General features: G+C 41.6%; 1 protein-coding gene across 6 annotated transcripts in view; it reads left to right on the top strand.

Moving 5' to 3' along the window:
- The window catches only part of LOC119725324 (ras and EF-hand domain-containing protein homolog), a 62,584-nt gene that overhangs the window by 5,749 nt on the left and 33,035 nt on the right, over nt 1-23,800 (top strand). For 2 of the 6 annotated variants that reach the window (XM_038196707.1, XM_038196709.1), the window contains exon 1: nt 12,533-13,255. In XM_038196707.1, coding sequence (XP_038052635.1) covers nt 12,882-13,255 — 374 coding nt within the window. In that variant the 5' untranslated portion in view covers nt 12,533-12,881. Of the gene's footprint in view, nt 1-2,151; nt 2,314-2,816; nt 3,005-12,529; nt 13,256-23,800 lie in introns of those variants that run through there. The other 4 variants (XM_038196708.1, XM_038196713.1, XM_038196706.1 and 1 more) reach the window with 4 other exon arrangements.

Raw genomic sequence — 23,800 nt, 5'->3', positions numbered from 1 at the left:
GTCTGATTGAAAGGAAGCAAATCAGTCTTACCATTCCCGATTGAAGACGAAAAAATACCTGGTTGTTTATATCGGACGCGAGTCATGCGACGGTTATTCTGTGGTGGTCCATACGTATTTCAAGTCGTGTCTATTCATACATACTGGAATTTGTATCCTTGTGGAGTCATTTCGTTGTTCTCGTGTACTAAAGTTTTCGAGTTTGAAAGTGTACTGTCAAAATGCTCCTTTTTTAACCAGAATTAATTTCCTGGGCTGAAATTCGGACTTAACATCCTTACATAAAATACTTCAATTTGCGACGGATCAACACATCTTGGAAATTTCTAGTTTTTGAGTGAAATCTATATATCTATTTCGTGATAACCTTGTAGAAATATACCCACGTCTCCACAGGGTACCGTGTACCAGATCAATGCAGCGTACACGTTGTGTGTGTGAGGTAATATATATAATACACACATTACAGACACACAAATGGTGTTTCTTACACGTCCGCAAGTGCCTCTGTTTGATTCCCATGATGGTTTCAGTAGCGGCCCAAGAGTTCAGGAACTGGCCAACAGTGCAGCCCCTCCTTACCTTAGCCAGCTTGACAAAACACAATTTATGCAGAATTTCACGGTGTGTGACAAGGGTGGATCGGGGGGGGGGGGGGGGAGGGGGGGGGGGGAGGGGGGGGGCAAAGGGGGCCATGGCGCCCCCCCCCCCCAAAAAAAGAAGAAATCATTTTTTTTTATGTGACGTCGCAATAAAGGCAGGCAATGAGTACACCACCATCTTTTCCTAAAAAAACATTGGTTAAAGTGGTCAGAAATTGCCTCAGATCGCACCACAGAGCATCTAGAATCCAAAAAAACTTCGGGGCCCTTAAGCGGGCCCCGAACCCCACGCCGTAATTTTTTGACCCACTTTTTGGGGGAACCAAATTTTTGTTGGCCCCCCCAAAAATTGTGTTCTAGATACGCCCTTGTGTGTGATCGTCCTTGAGCAGGAACTTTACAGCAATTATGATCTCACAGCACCAATTAGCCAATGTTTACCCTGCCTGTTAGGACAGAATTTGCTTAGTGTTGTAATTCAACTAGTTGACGTGTACTCTTAGAAATCAATTACAACGTCCCCGTACCCATGGAGCGTCCCTCATGATGTCACACTTGTCGTATAACCATTATAAAAACCCACTACTCGACGACAGAAAAAAAAAATTCAAATGCAGTGTTATCCAAAGTGCGTTTCATTTCTGCTTGAAGCGGACTTAGCAGGTGTGTGAATTAGTTTTTCATTCAAGGTGAGTAATAAAAAGAAACCCAAATGTCGGGACCATTGTTTTAGTGAAGTTCTGCATGTAGCACTTTCAAAATCTAGGATATGAAAGCCCAATTCATACGCTTTCTTTCAGTACAAGAATCATTCAAATCACCTAAGTAATTTTCAAGTTACGGAATTTTAAACACAACCACCGTTTTAAAGTTCTGTCCACGGCTCAGCAAAACGAAAACAAATCACATAGGGGTGTGTGTGAATTGTTTTCGTTTTGCTGAAAGAACGCACACCTTTTTGTGATCCGTGGACAGAACTTTAAAACGGTGGTTGCGTTTAAAATTCCTTAACGTGAAAAGTACATAAGTGATTTGAATGTTTCTGTACTAAAAGGAATCTTATGAAATGGGCTTTCATATCCTAGATTTTAAAAGGCTACATGCAGAACTTCACTTAAATAGTCCCGACATTTGGGTTTCGTTGTTTTTTTTACTCACCCTGTATAATGATATTTCCTTTGTTCAACCACACAAGCCGGGAACCTAGAAATGCTTCTGTGGTTTGTTTTTTTAACATGAAGTACTATTCCTCTCAAAGGGATGCCCTATTGATAATTCCCTGGTTTGCAGCATTGCGGAGGTACTGCTGGCGCTGTGACTTTGAGCATAATCCCCGGACACAAGGCAACCAAACGGGTTTTTTATAGTTTCTGCCAAGCGCCCTTCAAATGACACGCCGTGGTGAGACCGGCAATTACGGCTTGATAGCTCGGTTGGTGAAGCACCTGGGCTACATTCCGGGGGTCGAAGGTTCAAATGCCTCTTCCAAATTAATTGTTATGCTCTTGTCTTAAAATCAACGCCGTTGTCTTTCATCTTTCCCTCCAAGGAGCTCGGGGCCAATATGGCCAATGACGAAGGGCTCAGCCCGGATTCCATCCGACGACTGTTCGGTGCCTGCGATCTGAACGGCAACGGCTACATCGAGCGGAACGAGTTGGCGGCTGTCTGTCACGAGCTGGATCCGGAAGAGCTTCAAAAAGTCTTTCAGGTAATTGTGCTTTGCAACAGTTTTTGAAGAATCTGGCAATTTCCCACAAAACTTCAGCGCTGTTAATCTAATGTAAGTGAAAGGCTGTGCCGGGTGACCTTAAATCTCTTGTGAGAGTTTTGTGGGGTTCTGAAAAGAGCGTTACATGTACAGGGTGAGTAAAAAGAAAACCCGAAGCTAAATGGCAAGACCAATTTTGGAATGCAGTTTTGCTTTCGTTTAGTAAAAGCATCATTCAAATCACTCATGTGCTTTTAAAGTTACGGAATTTTGAACACAACCACCGTTCTAAAGTTCTGTCACAGATCACAAAAAAGTATGTGTTTTTTTCAGCAAAATGAAAACAATTCATATGCATCCCTATGAGAATTGTTTTCGTTTCGCTGAAAGAACAGTTACTTTGATTGTTTTGTTTGAAGAGTGGGTGTTACTATATAATGCAACCCTCTTTCTCGAGTACGACCACGCCCACAACTAAAACTTGAGCATATCTTCCCTTACAGGCTCTTGATCTGGACGGCGATGGCCGCATCAGCCTCCTCGACTTCTCAGCCGGTTTCGACAGCGTGGGAGACACCCTCCTGGCGCTGAGTCGCCGTAGGCGGCGCCAGCAGCTCATAAAGAGCGCCACCAGCGAGGAGCTGGAGGAATTCCTGGCCAGGCTCGGCAGCGATTTTGACCTGATTTCATGGTAAGTCAAAAATTGAACTTGACTTTTAAAATAAAACAGAAAGCTGCATTTGTTTTTTTGGCATTCAGTTTGCCATCTAGACTGGACATATCGCACAAATTCATCCTTTTTATTACATTTCTGAAATAGGCGCAATAGACCTTTATCATGCTGCCACCATTTCAGTCATGTTCCCTTTATCCAATAACAGCACTGAATGATAATGTGTTTTATGCAAAAGGAACTAGACTTTTTTGCCTTCCAGCCTTGCTTTGGTTATGTTGATTCGAATGGGAAAAACATCAAGATGGCGGCAACATGATAATGGTATATTAAAGCGAGTTTCACGCTTGACGATAATGCGAATGCAAAGAGAACTGTGCCAAATTGGACGAAATATTCACGGCGCATAAATAACCCGCCGAAGGTGAAAATGTGTTCAACTCTTGTGGATTCGCCCCGCGCACGTTTTGCCGTCAAAGAATCGTCTTTTCGTCTCTTCGATAACCTTCAACAGTTTTTATTGTAGATTGATGTAGATTGTAGTATTGGAGTGTCATGGCCTAGCGGTTAAGAGCACCGCATCGGCCTCATGCTCTAGTTTTTCAGAGGCAGCAGAATGTGGGTTCCAGCCCGGGTCTGGACACTTGTGCCCTTAAGCAAGGCACTTAACCATTATTGTTTTGTCCTTCAGATGGGACGTAAAGCCGTAAGTCCCGGGTGTGTGTAATGCAATACACGTAAAAGAACTTATCGCTAAGAGAAGGGGTTTGCCTCGGTGTTTCTGGCTTCCGGTTAAAACTCGCATGCGGAGTATTTAGGAGAAGAACCAACCAAGTACCAAGTACCAATATGCCATCAAGAAATATAGGTCTTTTTATGGATTTTCAGTCAAATTGTATCTGATATCCAGTTGCCCCTATGGGCTCCGTGTGCCAACGAAAGAGGGCGCCCTTTTACCTAGCAACGACGTCCCATGGGCGGGACATTTCGCTGGTTTACGAGCACATTTCCTTGTGTGTCTGAGGGGATTCAGTTGAACTATGTACACGCAGTGCTAGTGGACCGCGCGTCGTGTCAAAATTGCAGTCAGGCAAGATGGCGTCGGTCGGTCACCCCCAACTGTACTTTGTTTTCCGGTGAGGGGGTACTTGTGAACGGAGCAGATAGCTGACCTTGACGATCATTTGGCTGTCAAGTTTGACTTTTTGACGATCAATGAGCACAGCTTTTTAAGAGTAGCCCTACATGTCGGTTTTTTTGGTTCACACTGCAACACTTCATCGGGATAGGCTGTGTACCCTTCTTCCCCGCCACAGTGATTGGGCATGATGGGATAGGCATAGTTCCCCTGTCAATCAAACCCACGCTATTCTGAGCAAATATCCACGTGCTCGTATACGACACGGTTACGCTGCCAGCTGGCAGTATAAAAACCTGTTGGAGTTCGCGCTGTTGACTTTGACTATCAGACCAGGCCGGCCCTATACAAACTCCACTTAACACAGTTAGTTAATAAGTTAGGTATCAGGTAAATATTGATGTTATAACACTATCAGCACCTGTAGAGAGGCGCTAGCACGCGAGTGGCAATAGGACCCGGATATCATGAAATATATAAATAGCATTCCTGGTAGCCTGTATAAAGTATGCTTCAGCCAACGTAGACGACCGATGGGGATCCGCGATGGGGATCAGCACGACACAATTTGTGTGTGATTGCAATGGTCGATTGGCTTAATGTATAGTATGTCAACCTCAACGTGCGAAGAGTAATTAAGATGATCAGGCGTGCTTACCAAAAATTGGAGGAGTTGTTAACCCAAGTGTGACCTGTGTAAGCAATGTCGTCCTCCAGCGATGAGGAATTTGAGGCGGTTTACGTGGTCAATCCTGACCCGGGCGAACCACGTGAAGAGCCCGAGGAAATTTCGGATACGGACACGGTGACTGGGGTAGTGGAAGATGCAGATTCCGAGTAAGTCTGTATTATACGCCAAAGTACTTCTCCCCTCTGAGCAGCACTCTATGCGACTTTGAAAAGTCTTCTGAAACGCAATAACGAGTAGTTGGGTATTTTGTCAATCTTATTTAATAAGATAGAAAACATGTAAGTTTGCACTATTCGGATTTTTATCATTACCTATTTTACTTGATTAATTATTTTGATTCCTGAGTGGTGATGAGCCATCCTCCCTTGACATTAGATCGTTAACTTTTCCCTGCATGTAATCAAGGATCCTTGCATGAAAAGATTGAAAACAAAATGCCACTTCAAGGTTTTAGAAAACTGTATTTACGTGGTACACGAGGATGGGTTCGAACCACGGCCACCGTGATTGTGGAAATGGAGGAGAATGAATAACCGTGTAGTGAGGAATCCTTTTGAGAGGAAATGCCTGTTGGAACTTATGGTTGAAAAACCTCTAAGTAATACTTCCGGGGAATCCAAGTAGGGTTTGAATAAAGCCAGTTCATATGTACATAAACTGGACTGGATTTAAACCAGGTCATCGGGCTTTAAAAAAGGGGGCGCGGTTCCACGGGGGGGGGGGGGAGGCTAGGGGGAGCTTTAGGCCCCCAAACGTTTGTCTAGCCCCCACAAAAAAAGAATTCATTAAAAAAATTGGCAGTAGCAAATGTTAGAAGGTGACGTCACATGCGAACGATCTCCCCCTAAAAAAAAAGTCGTGAGAAGAGGCATTTGTTAACTCTTAGGTAATATAGTGTACATGATTGTAGGATTTTATCAGCGCGCTCCCCATTGAAAATATGGGATAGAGAGCTCTTTTCCTCGAAGAGGGCACTCAATGGGTTTTTGTAAAGTTGAGAAAAATACACGGTGCGCTTTTCTCCTTCAAGATCTCAGCGGAGGGGTCTAAAGGGGGGGATGGCAGGCAGTGAACGGGGCGGTTTTGCTCCCCCACGCGCCTCTGTCCCCGTGCTTCAGTGTCCCCGTGTCCCCGTGCCCCCGTGCCCCAGTGCCCTAGCGTCCCCGTGCCCCTTGCCCCTGTTGCATGTGCCCCCTTGCCCCCATGCAGTCTGACCGTATCTTTGATTCGCGTGCAAAGTTGTCAACTTGCGTAATTGTTAATCAAGAAGTTAAAATATAGAATTTCAATCGTACCGGTATTGCATCGCTTATGGTTTACAGGCCTACGCATACAGCGTGGCACTACAAGCACTGTAGTGACGAACAGAGTGAGATGTTGTCATGGGAACAGGTTAAACTTCCAATATAAAACGTTGAAATAAACTGTCTCTCTGTAATGATTACTTCCAAATTAAGGTAATGATTAAAATTGGAATCGATAGCAAGATAGGCCCAAGCAAAGCTTGTATGCTTTTTTTGCACGATTCATTATAATATTAATCGTCTGACACACGTATCAATGGTTTGGGCAAGTTTCTCCTTTTAAAAATAAATTATCTCATCAATTCAGCGTCAAGAATATACAAGGTGAGCAAAAAAAATAGCGGAACCCCCCAAAAAATGTAGCACCCAAAATAATAATGACTGGAAAGCCAATTTCAGAAACTACTTTTAGATGAAAAAATAGTGAAATTGCTCAATCCGTTCAAAGAATATCAACATTTAAACACAATGACCCTTAAACCTGTTTCGTCAAAAAAAATGCAATTTATTGTGTGTTCTGACTCACTGGAACAACCAAGAAAATGACACAGAATACATGTTTCAACAACTGTCAACAACTGATCTTTATTACCAACCCTGCTTAGACAAACAATATGATTTATACAATCCACATTTTTTTCTTCAAAAGACGGGCCTTCAAAGGACTTCGTTGAATATTTTCATCTTTTAATCTGAGGTTTTATCGCTGGTGATGTTTGAAGACAATTGTGACGACGATTCTTGAAATCGCAGTTTTGGACGAAAGAGGTGTTAGGGTCATTGTGTTCAAATGGTGATATACTTTGAACGGATTGAGCAATTTAAGTAATTCTTTCATCTGAAAGTGGTTTATGAAATTGGTTTCCTAGTCATTATTATCATTGGTGCCACATTTTTTTTTAAGATATGAAATATATTTAGGTATATTTTGGGTTCCACATTTTTTTTACTCACCCTGTATTTTGCTCGGTTAGTTGGACAGCTATCTGAGCAAATTCAGTGAACTGCTCTCCATGTTATGCGTTTTGTCCAAACCTTGAACGTACACTGTATGTATGTTAAATACCTAATTGTCCTGTAGATGACCCGTGTCGTATAGCTTCAGTGGAGTATTTTTTATGATCAGTATAATTATCATAACACGAGTTTATTACTTCAAGGATAGGTCATGGCGTTATTGGAAATGACAAATTACAAAGTAGGAATTGAGTGTTTTTATTTCTGCATTAGGCATTTTGTTTTTAAAATCTTTGCCTTTAAACTCATCACACAGAGTCCAGCAGTGAATAAGTTAATATTCACTGGTAACCACTGTTTTCCAAGCAGATGACGTATTAAACGGCACGCATGATCCAGTGGTATGTGGCTCCATTTCAGTGGTTGCCATGAGAACAAACGCCATCAGTGGTCCATGCACGTATCAGATAAAAACATCAGATTATGAGGACTTTCCCCCCTAATACTCTGTTGATTGTTTTTTACTCTATGTTGTAACTCTTCATTAGCGTTTTTCTATATCGTCAAGTCCCAAGAGAAGATTAAATTTGTAGATGAATCATCAACCATCAACCCGTGAAGATATAACCGTTTGAGGTTTGTGTCATAAAAATTATAACTGAAGTATAAGAACATCCCACACATACCGATATTTTCATCTGATGTTCGGACATGGAAAAATACAGTAGAATTCCACTACTATAGTCATTAGGTGGATATCATGGTGTGCTGATGACCAGAGTATGGGCTCCGTGCGCCAACAAAAGAGGGCGCCCTTTTACCTAGCAACGACGTCCCATGGGCGAGGCATTTAGCTGGTTGACGCGCACCGTTTCTTGTAATTGTGTGACGCACGTACACCAGGGAATTTGTACTGTGTATACGCAGTGGTACAGCCGCGCGTCACGGCAAAATTTTAGTCAGGCAAGATGGCGTGGGTCGGTCACCCCCAACTGTACTTTCTTTGCCGATGAGGGGGTACATGTGAACGGAGCAGATTTAGGCTAGAGCACAGTATAGTGCAATGCAGGGTGTCTCAAAAAATGGTAATCCTACTTTTAAGGGTTATTATGGCCAGACTATATTTTTACCAGCAAAAAGCATGATATCATCATGGCATTTGCAGCCGACGCTGTCTGCTTTTCAATGATGCCTCGGGTTACATTCCAGGGTCACGCATCACGGAGCACCATTGTCTTGAAGTTGAAGTCCAAAAATAAAGTTGGTTCACTTTTGAACCCATGTCATTCTGGCCTTCAGACAGTGTGTAAACCTCAGGTTGTCACATGTGGTTCAGCTAACGGCAGAACAGAGAATCTTTGTGGTCAAGAAATTGCATGAAACCAGAAGTTTGCAGGCTATGCAGGATGCCTTTGGGGATTAAGCATTCCCAGACTTCTCCTGTTAAGTGTTTTACTCATGATCGTGAATAAAATCCATGAATAAAAAAAACATGAATCTGTGTCGATTTTGTTCAGCAGGAAAGTGAACCAACTGCATTTTTGTGCCACAACTTCAAGACAATGGTGCTCCATGATACGTGACTCTGGAATGTAACCCAAGGTATCATTGAAATGCACAAAGCCTCGGCTTTAAGATGATACCATCCCTTTTGCTGGTAAAAATATAGTCTGGCCATATTAATAACCCTTTAAGTTGGATTACTTTTTGTTTAAAAAATATCCTGTATAGTCTGATATAAATAAGAGGAAAGCAGGATTGCAGAACAGTGCATATACCTTTTTTTCCCTAAAGGTGTCACAATGCACCCATATTTCTTCAAGGTGGGGCGAAACTAATTTGTTTTCGTTATTGACTACGATTATTTTCTAGCAAAAAGGCTACTTCAGCCAAGAGTTCAAAAGGCTATTTAAAAGCAATATTTGCATTAGTCTGCAAAGTTATTTCTTACTAACATTGAAAAATAACTTTGCAAGTCTGCACAGTTATCTCTTTCTAATAGTAAGAAATAACTTCCCAGACTAATGCAAATTTTTCACATTTCCCGGGACAGCCAGACAATCGCATTATTTCGACCCTTGAATGCTTCCATTTTTCTGGGTTGGTTGTTTGAAGAAGGGGGGACCCTAAGATCACGGCATTGTCCCGCTTCATTCACGGTAGAAATGCCACCGGCGATGGTAAATAAACGCACCCTTGGTCTGCACGGTGAACTTGAAGTAGATTATCGTGCTTCCATTGTGAAGAGATTTGCTGTGTGCGTAATCAGTATCCCTCTTGGCTCCAGTTTGGGTCCATTCGATCAACGTTTAAATCATTCACGGTCGCCGTGAGAAAGTATGCGAAGTTAGTTTTCTTTAAAAGAGCATACCGATCGTTTTTATTTGAAGAAGAAGTGACACAATCGTTCCCCTAGCACTAGTCTCGTGTAGTCTCCCTACATAAGTGAGTCAGGTTGGCGTAGCGGTAGATTCCTCACCTTCCACCGCTTCGCCTTCCACCGGGTTCGATTCCCGCCTGGTCCAATAAGCGGATTGGGTTTTCAGTCCTTGCCCGATTTAGGGCGTCAATCGCTTCTCAAAAGTGGAGGGGGGGGGGCATACCTTGATCAGCACCAATGCGAGCGCAAAGCGCGAAGCCCTAGCGGCGTGAGGTCTGGGGCCCGCTTGTAAGGAATATTTTGGGATTCTAGATGCTCTATGGTGCGATCTGAGGCAATTTTTGACCACTTAAACCGATTTTTATGTACGAAAGATCATCTTTTCCACATTATTTTCGAGTTTGGAGTCATTGAATCAGCTATTCTGAGCTGTACAATAATTATGTAGGCTACAATTTTTATTCGGGGACAAAAATAAGTGGGGGACAAACAATATGATATCCCCTACTTTAAAAAGTGGGGGGGGGGGGGGGGGGGGAGGACACTTGCTCACTGTTTCCTCAGAATATTGTATTCCGTGTTTGTCCTCCTACATCTAAAACTGTGATTTCTTCGCATTGTCTTCTCTTAACTGGGCCCTGTGGGAGACCAGTGGATTCCACTGAATTAGCTACCCAGCTAAAATAAGAAGAAAAAAATTCTGCATAACAGTGTGAAAAATGACAGATAGAGATCCCCCGAGATTTGCACTCACAACAGTAATTATTTTCAATATAGGCCTATACCGCGTAAGGGCCCAAAGGCGTGTCTTCTGGTTGTATATTGTATTTTAGGTGTCCCTGGGCAAGATATTTTACTGCAATTATTGATCCTGGTTCGTATACCACGATGGAACCTTCATTAATGATTCCGATAATTACATTCGGTCTCGCTATGTAGAGCACACGCAGCGGCCACTCGTGACGCAAAAACCCTCAATCCACTTTCACGGAACTGGTTTGACCGCAGATTACACGCAAGACAAAACACCAGCTGTTGAAAACCAGTTGCGAGCAACATACATCACTTGGTATGGTACAGCCTCAGAAAACCCACTTTTTTGGGGTTACCAGCGAACGTTTCTGTACGCTGTTCGGCACGCTTCACGAATGCCTTCCTTTTTTGGGGGGGGGGGGGGCAAAAAAAGTTTGGTCCCCAAAAAGTGAGTCCAAAAAATTACGGCATGAGGTTTGGGGCCCGCTTAATAACCCGAATTGTGGTGCGATTTGGGCAATTTCTGACCACTTTAACCAATGTTTTCTGAGAAAAATATGGTGGTGTACTCATTGCCTGCCTGTATTGCGTCGTCACTTTAAAAAAATAAATTTAAAAAATTGGGTTTTTTTTGGGGGGGGGGCATGGCCCCCTTTGGCCCTCTCCCTGGATCCACCCTTGCCTCATGAACGAGATTGAGCAGCACCCTCGATATGGCGGTATGTAGCCTAGATTCACTACGTCACACGGACACGTTCTATAGTTGGTTGATACTGGAATTGGAATAGCTTATCAATTCGCAAACATTTGATAATAATAATATCACCTTGAAGCCATAATTTCACATAACATTATTTTCACAGCAAATTCAAATCCGCTGTGAGTCATGTTATTAATATCGATTTTGTCTCATGACGATATTTGATAAAATAAAATGAATGCGGATCGATAGAATGGAATTATTTTCACAGAAGGTTAGTTCTGGAATGTTGAAAATGACAAGTTATGCAGAGTTGCTCGCCTGACAGACGTCGAATTAAAATTTGCACGCACGATCCATATAATAGGTCCGTGTTTTTTGTATGCCGAAATGCTCTGCAAAAGTATTTTAACATTGGCGTAAATCATGTTAAGGGTTTTTTTCAATGAAGGATTTAACATCAAACGTTTACTTCATTCAAATTTATTCTTTTTTCGCATTTGCATTTCATCTGAACAACAGGGCAAAGAAATCTATTTCGCACAACATTAAGATAGACCCCTGCCTTTTTGCTGATTAATTGAGAACGTACTTTTTGTCTAAACGAAGGGGTGGAATCGACACTTCAACAATACATGCAGTCTTTGTCCAGGTCATCGGACCACCGTATGCCTGAACACACAGACAAAATTACGCGATTTCAATGAAATTTTGCATGTTTTGCATTGTGCCATACGAACCTCCTAATAATTAGGTAAAATTTTACACAACAGGTGTTGGGTAAGTGTTTTTCACACATGTTTTGTAAAGAGTTTTCTCGAAAATCGGTGAATTATTCTACCTAATGTCTTGGTAAAAAATAATTAGGTAAAATTTTTCAAAATCCTCGGTAAAAAATTAGGGCCTACTTCGTTTTTAAAAGTAAAAAGGTTAAAATTATCTTCCAATTAGGTAAAGTTTTAAGCAATTTTGAAGTAATATTTTGTTTTACCCTGTATACTTGTTACCGAAGTCTCTTTAATGAAATAAATAAATCAACAAAGCTAAATTATGTCTGTTTCAAAGATCTCCTCTCAGTTACTAGATCTAGAACGGTTGTCATCGAGACTCCCTCTTGAATTCGTGTTGGTCCAATCTTATAATGGGAAATCCCCCAAACGCCGAGAATTTGAGTCTTTTTCCAACACAAGTTCATATAGTTCGGTGGAGATGACCCTTCTTATTCTCAATTTCCGTTTATTCGTAATTCTTTTCCATATCATTGATACTGTCGTGTTGCCAAATACGGCTAGTTTGGCCGCGCAGCAAAGCATGATATTTTTGTTCTTATCAATTTGATAATAACTGAAGAAAACCCTCTAAATATAATATGGTACTGTATCTTTAAAATCCGATTCCAAAGTCTGACCATATGTTTGGCTCCCGTCTGCTTTTTTTTGTATCCCCATTCTCATATAATGCTCCTAGCGTGGGTTGATATTGAATATTGAAGGCTATAGGTGCATCTGAATGCCAGCAAAAGAACCCGAACATGTCATATTGCGCACACGGGTATGCAAATGATATGCAAATGGGGCGCGCAACAGGTGCGCTCGGGCCGTGTTTGTTTTACCACAATAGGGTTCATCACTCAATTGCCAGCAGATTCAGCATACACGTAGACATATTTTATGCGTTCGTGGAGAGGTTTATCATCCCAGTGTATATAAAAAATAAAAACCTGACTAAATAATTACATCGTGTCGTATAGTCGTGTATACATTGTGTTTAATACCAGCGCTTGGATTTAACGGATAAGTTGGTGCTATCGACTTAAAGAATTAGTGTCACAAAAAATAAACAACCGAAGGACAGATTGGGCGAGTGGAAACCAGTCAAGCCAGACAGATTCACAACTGGAGCGGATAGGAATCAGTTCACGATGTGAAAACTTTTCTGTCTGCCGAGGAATTGTTTTACACGCACTGTCTGTATGGATCGCATGGACGAGACGCGAATACGGCAGCTATTTACCGCTTGCGATGTGAACAACAGCGGGTACATCGAGTACGATGATCTCAAGGTGCTGTGCTCGGACCTGGCCATCTTGGAGACCGAACTCGTGGATGTCTTCCGGGAGTTGGACTCTAACGGCGACGGGCAGATCTCGGTGTCCGAGTTCACCAAAGGTTTCCAGAGCGTGGAGACGCTGTTCACGAGGAAGGGACCGCGCGGGGCAGGCGGAGCCGCCGGGAGCCGGAGGGGGAGCCGAGCGGCCAGCGGCCGGTCAAGCGCGCAGTCTCAAGCTCAGATGTCCTGGGAGTTGTTCGTGGGCCAGCTGGAAGGATCGCTGTGCATCGTGCCAAGGTATGCGTTCAACACGAGTAAGAAACTATACCAAAGTCTTGGACACATGTTTGCATCACTGCCTTTAATGTAAACGAGGGTAAACTATAAGAAGGGCGGGTTAGGTTTATAAGGGAGGGCCCGTCTTTGAGTTTGTCAGTTCTGCGAAAAGTAGACCGTAGTCTTATCTCCAAGTAATCAACCTTTTTTCTTTTGAAAGAGTAATACTAAAAGTAGGCCTAAGTCCTATTTCCAAGTGGTTTACTTCGCATACTATTCGAGCTAGAGGCATGGACGGCATCTATTGTTACCTTTAAAATGATGATGATCTTCGGCAAACTTAACTTTCACGGAGAGTTTGACCACGTTTTGGTTGGCAGTGGCTGTCTCACGTGTGACAGTGACTGGAGAACAGAATGTTACACCATCTGTCTTTCGTAGAACGCCATATAACAGGTGCTTGCCTTCATCGCCTGAGTCTATGCCATTTTATTTTTTAGAATAATGATTAGCTGAAGCCACTTGATATGCAGAGACACTCATTAATGACGTTGAGTTGTAATTTATCTGTGGTTTTGGGACTTGAAGTGTGACCTCGTTTCGAATGGTGTTCTTATAACCGTGTGTTCAAGTTGTCAGTCTGATGCCCTCCCGTCTCCTCCACCCATGTGTGTGATCGGGGCTCATTACCCCATATCAGCCCTTCAACTGGATTACTTTTGCCACTGTCTCTGATGGCAACATCCTTGTGGCTTCGGTTCACATCCCACCTTTGACTCTAAGTCAAATGCATTATTTCTTTCCTTGTCATCTAACTGTGTGGCTTTGGTTTACTTCCCGTACGCGTGATCTCTGTCCACATCCAGGAAGAACCCAACAGTTCGGCCAAGTTTCAGTTCAGTGTCGTCAAGGCTCAGTGCCACCGCGCAGCAGGTTCACACTCACATGGCTTGAAAGATCTTCTGTAGAGTTTGGTTTCGTTCTGGTACTTTATCCACCATATATCAACCCATATACCGGTACACATCAATTACTTGCAGAATGACTTGCTGATAGTTTACATTCTTATGTCAACATCCTTGTTAGTTTATGGATACTATTTGATTTATATTAATCCGGTATTTCCCCCGTTGCCTCCCCGTTATTATCATATCACAACCTTCTCCACATCACAAGTTTAATTCGCCTGTTAACTCACTTTGAATCTTGACTGATGCCGGATCGGCTGTGGCAAGGCTACGGCTTTTTGACATTGTACCACGTGACTGGTAAGGATTCGAATTTCGTCTGGTACTCTGCTGTTAATCAACAGCGCGGTCGACTGGTCTTGTTTGCGTCGGGCAATTGACTTGCCATACAAATAAGTGACCCAATTTTAAATCCAGCTCTATATACACTGCGTGCGTGGGGGTTCTATATCCAAAGACGAATGTTCAAAGCCAATATAGCCTATTAAAGTTTCTGCTCATTGGATATTATATTTTTCGTGAAAACGTAAAAAAAAAACCACATGTGCAACTTTCTGATCACGAAACACAATTTCGACCATTAGGCCTAACTGATCATTGGAAATCACCTGCATTTTGACGGCAAGCTAGACGGAATAAGTTCACGGGATGTTTAGTACCAGTACTTTATTCCAAGTATTAGCTTTTTGATAATTATTCGGTAGGTTACATTTGGATTAAATGCTAATGATACGCCTTTAATAAAATACTATGAAACAGATGTCGGTAGTGAACAATTACTACTTCACATTTATGGCCTTCGTTTACATCCAGCTAAGAAGTCATCGACAAAGTGTTAAATTTGTTTTCGGATGGCAGGTATGTCTACAATTTCTTTTAATAAAGTGATAAAACGGATAATCAAAGTACAACCATAATGTAGTAAAAAATAACGAAACCCAAATGGCAGAACCAATTTTGAATGAAGTTTTTCCTGTAGCACTTTCAAAATCAAGGATATGAAACCCAAGTTATTAAGCTTTCGTTTAGTACAAGAAGCATTCAAATCACTCATGTACTTTTGAAGTTACGGATTTTTTTTTAACACAACACCGTTTTGAAGTTCTTTTCACGGATCACAGAAAAAAGTAAATGTTCTTCCAGCAAAACGAAAACAATTCTCATGTGGATGCATGTGAATTGTTTTTATTTTGCTGAAAGAATACCTACCTTTTTGGGGGAACCGTGAACAGAACTTTTAAACGGTGTTTGTGTTCAAAATTCCGTGACTTGAAAAGTGCATGAGTGATTTGAAATGATTCTTGTACTAAAAGAAAGCTCGTTGATTGGGCTTTCATATTTTGAAAGTGCTACATGCAGAACTTCATTCACAAATTGGTCCTGCCATTTGGGTTTCGTTTTTTTTTTACTCACCCTGCGCTGTGACAGCACAGGGCCCATAATGACTATTCCCCCCACTTTTTTTTTTAAAGATTTGACCCAAGCTATTTCTTTGGTCGTCTTGCTATTGACATGTATCATTCAAATTACTTATACCACAAGCCGCATTGTGTGAAGTGATGCACTTAATCATATGTGCAGTTTACTTTCAATCATACCTTCAGAAATGTCTCATTCATTTCGCAATATCGATTTGAGTAAATAATTAGATGGATCTCTAAATAACCTATTGACGTCGTTGCCGAATTAGCTATCAGGCAAAACGGCAATAATTAACCAGCATTGTTGTTTATATTGTAGAGCGAGTACGAGTTGAACATCATTAATCAAAACACGTGACATGTCAGCTACACGTGGAAATATTCATCAATAATATGGAAATATTCGTTAACACGTTCTTAGCATATAAAGTCAACACACTGTAAACTAGGACTCCTTAGTAAAACGCTGTAAAACAAAATCACCTTTGTAGGTTATGTGCTAACTTCAGTGTGCCTCGGGACATTTTAATAGGAACAATCAAATAGTCACAAAATTCATTCACATAGTTGGCAAGCACCCAATGTACATCAAGGCCAAACAAATCTCCTGTTTCTGGTATGGAGTTTGCCTCAAAAGTGGTGCCGCGACGCGGCTTTTTTTAATTTTTGTTTTATTCAAATGTCGGCTGATGACTGCAAATTGTGCCAGACTAAATTTAGTGCAAAATATATGGGAGTCCAGAGAGGCCACATGAAGCTTTATACTCGATTGTAACCCCATCTAAAACACGTTAAAATTGTGCAACAGCAGGATTCAAGTCTAACCAGTGAGTTTGGCGGTTTTGAGACATCATCTTACATTGAAAAAAAATACTTTTCATTTTGCCGACGCGCATGGCCACGGCGACGCGCGCGCATGCCAGAAACCGGAGACTTTTTTTTGGCCTAAAAACTATGTTAAGTATTTAAACACAATCTTGCTATCACTTTGTAAACATGTTTAGAAGCTAAACATTATGTGTTCAATTCCTAAACATCAATCAATTGCTAAACACTATCCATCAATAGTCTAAACATATTTAGTGTTTAAATATGTTTACAAACTGATAGCAAGAAAGTGTTGAGAAAAGTGCTTAATTGCTAAACACAGTTTTTGCAGTGTACTGTTTTTGTAGGATCTATAATTTAGTAATAACTTTAAACAAGTAATAAACTCTTAAACGTCTAACCTTACCAATATCGGTTATGAATGCAACTGTTGGGTGCTGCGCCTTGAGGGTTGCCGGGTTTTTACTTGCATTCAATTTACATTTTCCTTCTGTGAAGAACCATGTAAAAATAACTTTAAAAATGTACTTACTCTAATAGATTTCAAAACCAAGGACAAAAGTAGAACGTAGAACGTAGCCGAAATCATCAAAACACAGCAGCATTGCCTTTATATTAAGAAACAAATTATAGGCAAAGTCAGGCTGAATATTATTCCACCACAACTTATTTTGGAATCGATTGTAACTAATTAGCTTTTCAATAATATTATCATCCAACCGCAACCGCAAAATACAATTGCTTGGTCAATAATTACATTTTTTTTTCAAAGATGGACCAGTTTTACACGAATCACTAGCAGCGCCAGTCATACATTGTCTGAGCTAAAAACTCCAATCTCTATTTCAAATTCTTGTAAGAAGCTTTCTTTTTCTCTCGAAATTGCATCGATGATTGCCAAATGAACTGATATCAATTACACAGAAAAATCCCCTTTAATTAAATTATACCCACTGTGAACTCCCAGTATGAGTAATTTCTTTTTAATATGTATTTAGCAGATCGGGCTCTGTCCAAACACCTGTCACGTTCCCAGATGAATATAACCACTAAAAGATGAATATTTTTTTCTGACGAACAGGCTGAAATTCAAGTCGAGATATAACTTCGCCTATTATTTGCATCTCATTGTTTAACCCCGCAAAACATATTTGACCAGAAAACACGCTGTCCTCTGTTTGTCCTCGGAAAATACCAGTTTACGCTGACCGCCATATGGACCAAAAGGATGATCCAATGAAATTTGTTTTTTTATTTTGCTGAGCTGCAATTTGGGATAATACAATTGTAGAGGCTTTTTCATTGGTTGACCCAGTTTTACGCCATTCCCGCTACCATGGAAACGGCAGTTATCTGGCCTTGCACTTTACAGTGCTGAACCAAATATTCCAAATCAATTTAACCCAGGGACCACAGCCTATAGGGATTGTCTCGACAAGGTCGTGATGACATTTTACTGTAAACACCTGTTGATAAAGTAGGCCTATTTGGCACACTTTTTCGTTGGCGAATAGACGGTAAGTGTTCAATTAAGGTATATATTGCGTTGCATTGTGGGACAGTTGCCGCAACGATTGGGATTTTGTGCAACGCAAATGTCGCATAATGCAGTGTAGCAGTCCACATTTCCGGTATGGTGGCTATCCGTAAAAAATCTAGAAACCGGCATAGGAGCTCCTGCATACCGCCGCTTAATTGCCCCATCTGTATTCGTTCAGGATGACGGATGGATACCAGGGAAAGCAAAGTTGTGCATGTAGGCCAGTCGAGAAGATGAGTTCGCTCGTACCCCCGCCCTGCAAACAGGACGCTGGGATACTCTGATGAATTCACGCTCTGATTGGTTGGAGTTTACGTGACCGGTGACCTGCGCGTCATCATCACGGTCATGACTCTGCAAAGTTTGAAACGGCCGTTAAGACTGATTCATTACTCTTTTATTCCAGTTTAGAGATTTTTTTTTTCGTTAAAAAGCGTTATAATGTAGAAAATTCTTTAAAACTTATCTGTGTTGTAAATTTACAGTACCCGTCAGTTGATAAGGCTCCGTTACGAATCACGAACGGTCGGATTGCATTATGCGACGCTCAAAATTTTGTCCGCATGGTCCGCAATGAAACAGAAATCACATCCGGTATGGAACGTGTGCATTTCTATGGGAAGTTTTCGGATAGCATTTGCGCACATTGTCTAACTGATGCGGTCTTGAACAGCTGCAGCCAGATGCTTTATACACAGGTCATAGGCCACTTCCTTCACAAGATTCTGTGAAGCTCATCAGAGTCCTGTTTGTGAAGCTCATCAGCGTCCTGTTTGCAGAACGGGTACGAGCGAAGAAGATGAGCTCATGGCGAAAAACAAAATGGCGCTGAGCGCGGACCGGGGGTATTCATTGCTATCGTTAAGGGGTCACGATACACGGAATATCGTAAAAATTAAAGTTGATCGATGACCAGTTTTATACAAGAGCCTGCTTAAAACTTGGGTGGTCTACACTGAAAACCCTTTGCAGGACGCCACCAGGCGGCGAAAGTGACCTATTGTGGGTCCCTTTTTGGCAAGGTTATTATAGGCATACCATCTGAACCAAGACATGGTCATCGCGTGGCTTACCATGCAGATCCGTGATCGTACGAAGTAGGCCGCCCGCCACCGGCCTTCAACTTGTGCGTGGACGTGTCAAACCCTCACCATCATCTAGACCATGACCCAGTTCCACAATAGCCCAATGCCGCAACTAGATAACAAAAGCCAGGTTACAGGGTCACTCAAAACAACAGACTGAATTGGCCTTGTTTTTAAATAGCTCGGCACATGGCGAGATATCCAGGGGAAAGTAATACTTTAACACCAGATTAAGCTTAAAGGGAAAATACAACATTTGCAAACATCAAAAAATAAAACTACCAAATCATTTTGAAATACCTTGCTGGACTGTTAGTGAATGACAGTGTAAAGCATCCTGTAAAATCATGGCACCTGGTATACTGTCATTTTCAAGAAAAATGGTATTTTTGTATCAATTTCCAACGCTGATCGGCCGATCAGCGTTGGAAACAACTGGCTTTTTTTCAAATACTGGCCCCAATTGACCATCACACTTGTTTGCAATCGATTACAAACCTATGAACGGGTACGAGCCAGCTAGACTGGTTCCCTGACCTTACAATTCCCCAATGTATGTTAAAGGCTCTGTTTCTTCTTATATGGAGTCAGGGAACCAGACTACAGGAAAATGATCGTTTTTCTTGGTTTTTATAGCATTTTCAAACACAAAACCTCAAAAAAGTCAGTGTAACTATATTTGCTATATATTTCCAACCCCCCAATTCCATCCATTTATGAAAATTACAGCAAAAGCAAATGATGTATATTCCCTTTAACAGAGTAACTAGGGATTTAATCACGGGCATAAAGTGAAGCATCAGTCTTCTGTTCTGAAGCCTGTGCACAATTGGACGGTCAGTTAATTAAAAAACAGGAGAAGTTTTGTGCTGGACCGTCTACGCTGATAACTAATTATTAGGCTATGTCTAGTCTGAATTACTTGGCTACGGATTGCAATTACATACGGGTCAATGTGAAGTGGCTGCAACCGCTACCATAGACTCGTGTGTAATTTGAAGCCATAGTCGTTAAGTAATTCGGACACGGCTTGATTAAATTGGTGGGAGTGTGGCCTAGTGGTTAGGGTTCGTGCCTCATGATCAGAGGGTCAGGGGTTCGAATCCAGCTGCGGATCACATGTTGGGCAAGCTACTTCACTCCTACTTGCCTCTCTTCACCCAAGAGTATAAATGGTACCGGCGTGAGCTGGGGAGTAACCTGCGATGGACTAGCATCCCATCCAGGGGAAATAGAAATATTCTCAGTCGTTTCATGTCACTGAAACCTGAGATAAACGCCAGCCTGATGGGCCACATTGGCTCGTGACAGACTTTACTTTTACTCACCTCATGAAAGTGAGACAAGTGCTGTGCTGGGAACCCATCGTTCCTCAAACGTTAACACGCTTAAAAAGGTTTAGTCAGGCCCTATTTTTGCAGGCTCACTAAGTACAAGATATTGCTGACCAGGTTTTGTTGTATTAAGCAAATATCACACCACGGAGAGACAAATAATAATATCAATCAAATTACACTTTGGTTGGTATCTTTATGTTTGCTTTTAGCAGAATATTAAGAGTGCTTAGCAATTACCAATACCGATGAACTCGATGACATTATTGACCCTGGGATATATACCTATAAAACCTATGTCTATTAAGCTAAATTATATTTGTTAGCAGATTGGGCAGTCCGACCCGTCAGTGTACAAAGTATTTTAAAGTCTTTGGTTTCTGTTTATTAGGTTTTCAGCTTGGAAGTGTCTTTAATTGTCGACGATAGTCATGTCTCGAGTGTGCACCTAGTCTGATTCCCATAACAAAAGATACCGTCTACTCTGAAAAAAAAAACCCTTGAGGTTGAGTAGCCGCCACGTGCCCGTTTCTGTAATGTCCGAAGTTTACCGAATACACTTCGTTGGCACTCGGATACGTTCGCAATGGCTCAGGTATTTCCGTGCGTAAAACAGTTGTTTTTTTATTTAACAACACAATACCTGTCATGCTTGTTATCAGTTTTGAAAATATTGTGTTCATAAATGTATTGCTTGCATTTAACAAATTTCAATGCCAGGCGTGTTATCCAGTATCTGTAAGAAATGCCCAATGTAGATGTGCTTCAATTATGCACTCGTCGTACGAGTGCTACAGGCTTCGATGGCCATGCTCTATTGTGAACATGGCGGCTACGTCACCTAAGATTGTCAGAAAAGTCAGAGTCACCTTGACGCCTATCAATGGTCATGTGTGGTACTATACTCGTTACAAAACGCATCACCTTCAAAGTTCTGTTGTTGGTCTACCGCGCAGTCCATGGCTCCTTACCAGTCTACTTACAGAACTCAATACAGGCATACCACCCCACGCGGGCTTAGATCATCAGATTCCTCCCTTCTTCAAGTTCCTAGATCCTGATATATAATCTTGGAGTGACCACAGCTTCTCTCACGCAGGTCCCACTCTCTGTAACAGTCTACCCCTCTCTCTGGAACAGTCTACCCCTCTCTATCTGTCAAGCTCCCTCTTCGATCTCCTTCAAACAAGAACTCAAAACCTACCTGTTCACACTCTAATCTCCTCTTCGGCTTGTACCTTGCAACTTATATGTCTTGGACTTAGCATTTATAATTCCGTAGTTTGTTAATTACTCATTGTATAGCGCCATGTGTGTCACTGAGTGATGGACCTGTTGCGCTTAATCAGATGCCACTATTATTGTTATTATTTTCTATCTTCAGGCCAACACATGCCACACCACGTTATAAATGAAAGGGTAGGCCTTCCGGCCGTTTGATCCTCAATTTATAAATATGAGTACTTGTCACTTACAGTTGTATAAAGTGCAAGTGATGACCAAATTTCCAATTATTTTCTGTCCTTTTGATTCGTCGGTTTCTAATGGAATCTCTTGAACCATTAGTTTCACTCGATCGAATACCAGAACCCAGATTCTTTGCCCTAAATTTATACCAGCCTCTACCAGTGTTCCATTCTTGTATATCAGTTCGGAGTATTTTAAGAACCCTTTAATTCTCTACCCTGTGAAAAAATAGATCAATGCAGTCAATCATTGGTCTCGGAACAGCAGTTTTGAGAGGCTAAATTAAAGAAAAAGATGAAAGAGCGCAGGCCCCTGGATTTGTGTATATATGAAAGGACCGGGTACTGTAATATTGATGGTTAAGCGCTTTTTTGCATTAGGTTTGTAGGTTCTGACAACAACGCATGCGCTTAAGGTGTTACTGAATTATTCCCGCCATAAAAAAAGGTCTTGCCAGAAGGTCATATTGTGGATCAAATTAGAATCACGACCTTTTTTTCACCTAGAACTCGATTTGTTTTCTTCAAACTTTGAACCATGTTTGCTTTTGGCGTGTTATTATTCTCACATGAGGCTCACAACGAGAAAACGAAAATCAACATGTCGTTGCAGGCCAGGGCATGCCTTTGTGAAGATGTGTTAGATATTGCAGTACTGGTATGTCCCAAAACCTGTTCCCCGTTGAGATATGTGTTGCTCGGATACTACTGCGACACAAGCAAGTGGCTCTGGAGGTTACAGACTTTTCTATATGACGTTGGTTAACTTGCGGATATAATCTCACTGTGTCTCTCTCAGACGATTAGGATCTATATGGGTCATTCTATAAATTTGGGGTCCACTTTCTTTCCTGTTTCTGTTACACCTGACATCATGTTATTATGGATCGCGGCTTATTGTACTCTTCTTCCAAAAGTGATCTGAAGCAAACGACGTACTCAGTAAATAAATATTAATAATCATAAGAACATTTGTAAAGCGCCGGTATCCGCTCGTGGCGCTTGAGGAGAAAGTCAAGTTAGGATTGTGTGTTGTGAGAGTAAGCTTCTTTGTACAGGAGAGATATTATGTTTGTCTTAAATATTGTGATGGATGGAGATGATTTGATAGCCAGAGGGAGTTGGTTCCACACTCGGGTTGACGCTGCAGCAAAGGATCTGTCACCCCAAGGAGTGGAGGTCTTGGGCTTGTGAAGCATCATGAGCTCACTGGAGCGGAGTCCGGTGCGTGCTGTTGAGTACGGGTGGATGAGGTTGATGAGATACTCCGGGGCATTGCTGTGGAGGATTTTGTATACGAATAGGCCAAGTTTGTATCATGTATATACTGGAAGCCAGTGGAGATCTGCTAATACAGGAGTGATGTGAGAATGTTTACTAGTGAGAGAGATTAGCTTCAAGTCATTGTTTTATGACACTTGAATGGCAAATTACAAAGGTCCGAGGTAACGGGCACAAGGAAAATGGACCCTAAATATATAGCATGGCCAATCTGGGAACACAGTACAGAAGTTTTAAAGTTTTCTGTGCGTTAAAGTATTAAGTCTGGTGTTGTGTTATTGGTTCGTAGTGCTCGCCCACCATGGATGGTTGTTCGTTCGCAGCCCGTCTAGGTCTTCATCTTACACAAAAATCACTTCGGTTATTATACACTGTAAAAACGTCGGGCAAAATGGGTTGACATGTAGACCAGTATTGGTCAACATATCAACAGGTTCAACTCTTGGGCAAATTTTTCCCAATAATTGGACAATTTTTTTACCAAAATCAACCGACAAAGAGGTCATTGCAAACAAATGTTGGGTAAAATTACATTGCCCAACAGTGCTTTACCATTATATATATATTTGTTTTACAGTGTAACGCTCATTAATTGAAGCCGAGCATAAACCTCACTAATTGTTACTTGTATTGGCATATATCC

The sequence above is a fragment of the Patiria miniata genome, unplaced genomic scaffold (genome assembly GCF_015706575.1).
Source record: "Patiria miniata isolate m_02_andy unplaced genomic scaffold, ASM1570657v1 HiC_scaffold_19, whole genome shotgun sequence".
Lineage (NCBI taxonomy): Eukaryota > Metazoa > Echinodermata > Asteroidea > Valvatida > Asterinidae > Patiria > Patiria miniata.
The sequence above is the reverse complement of the archived record's forward strand: the minus strand, read 5'-3'. Positions and strand labels throughout refer to the sequence as shown.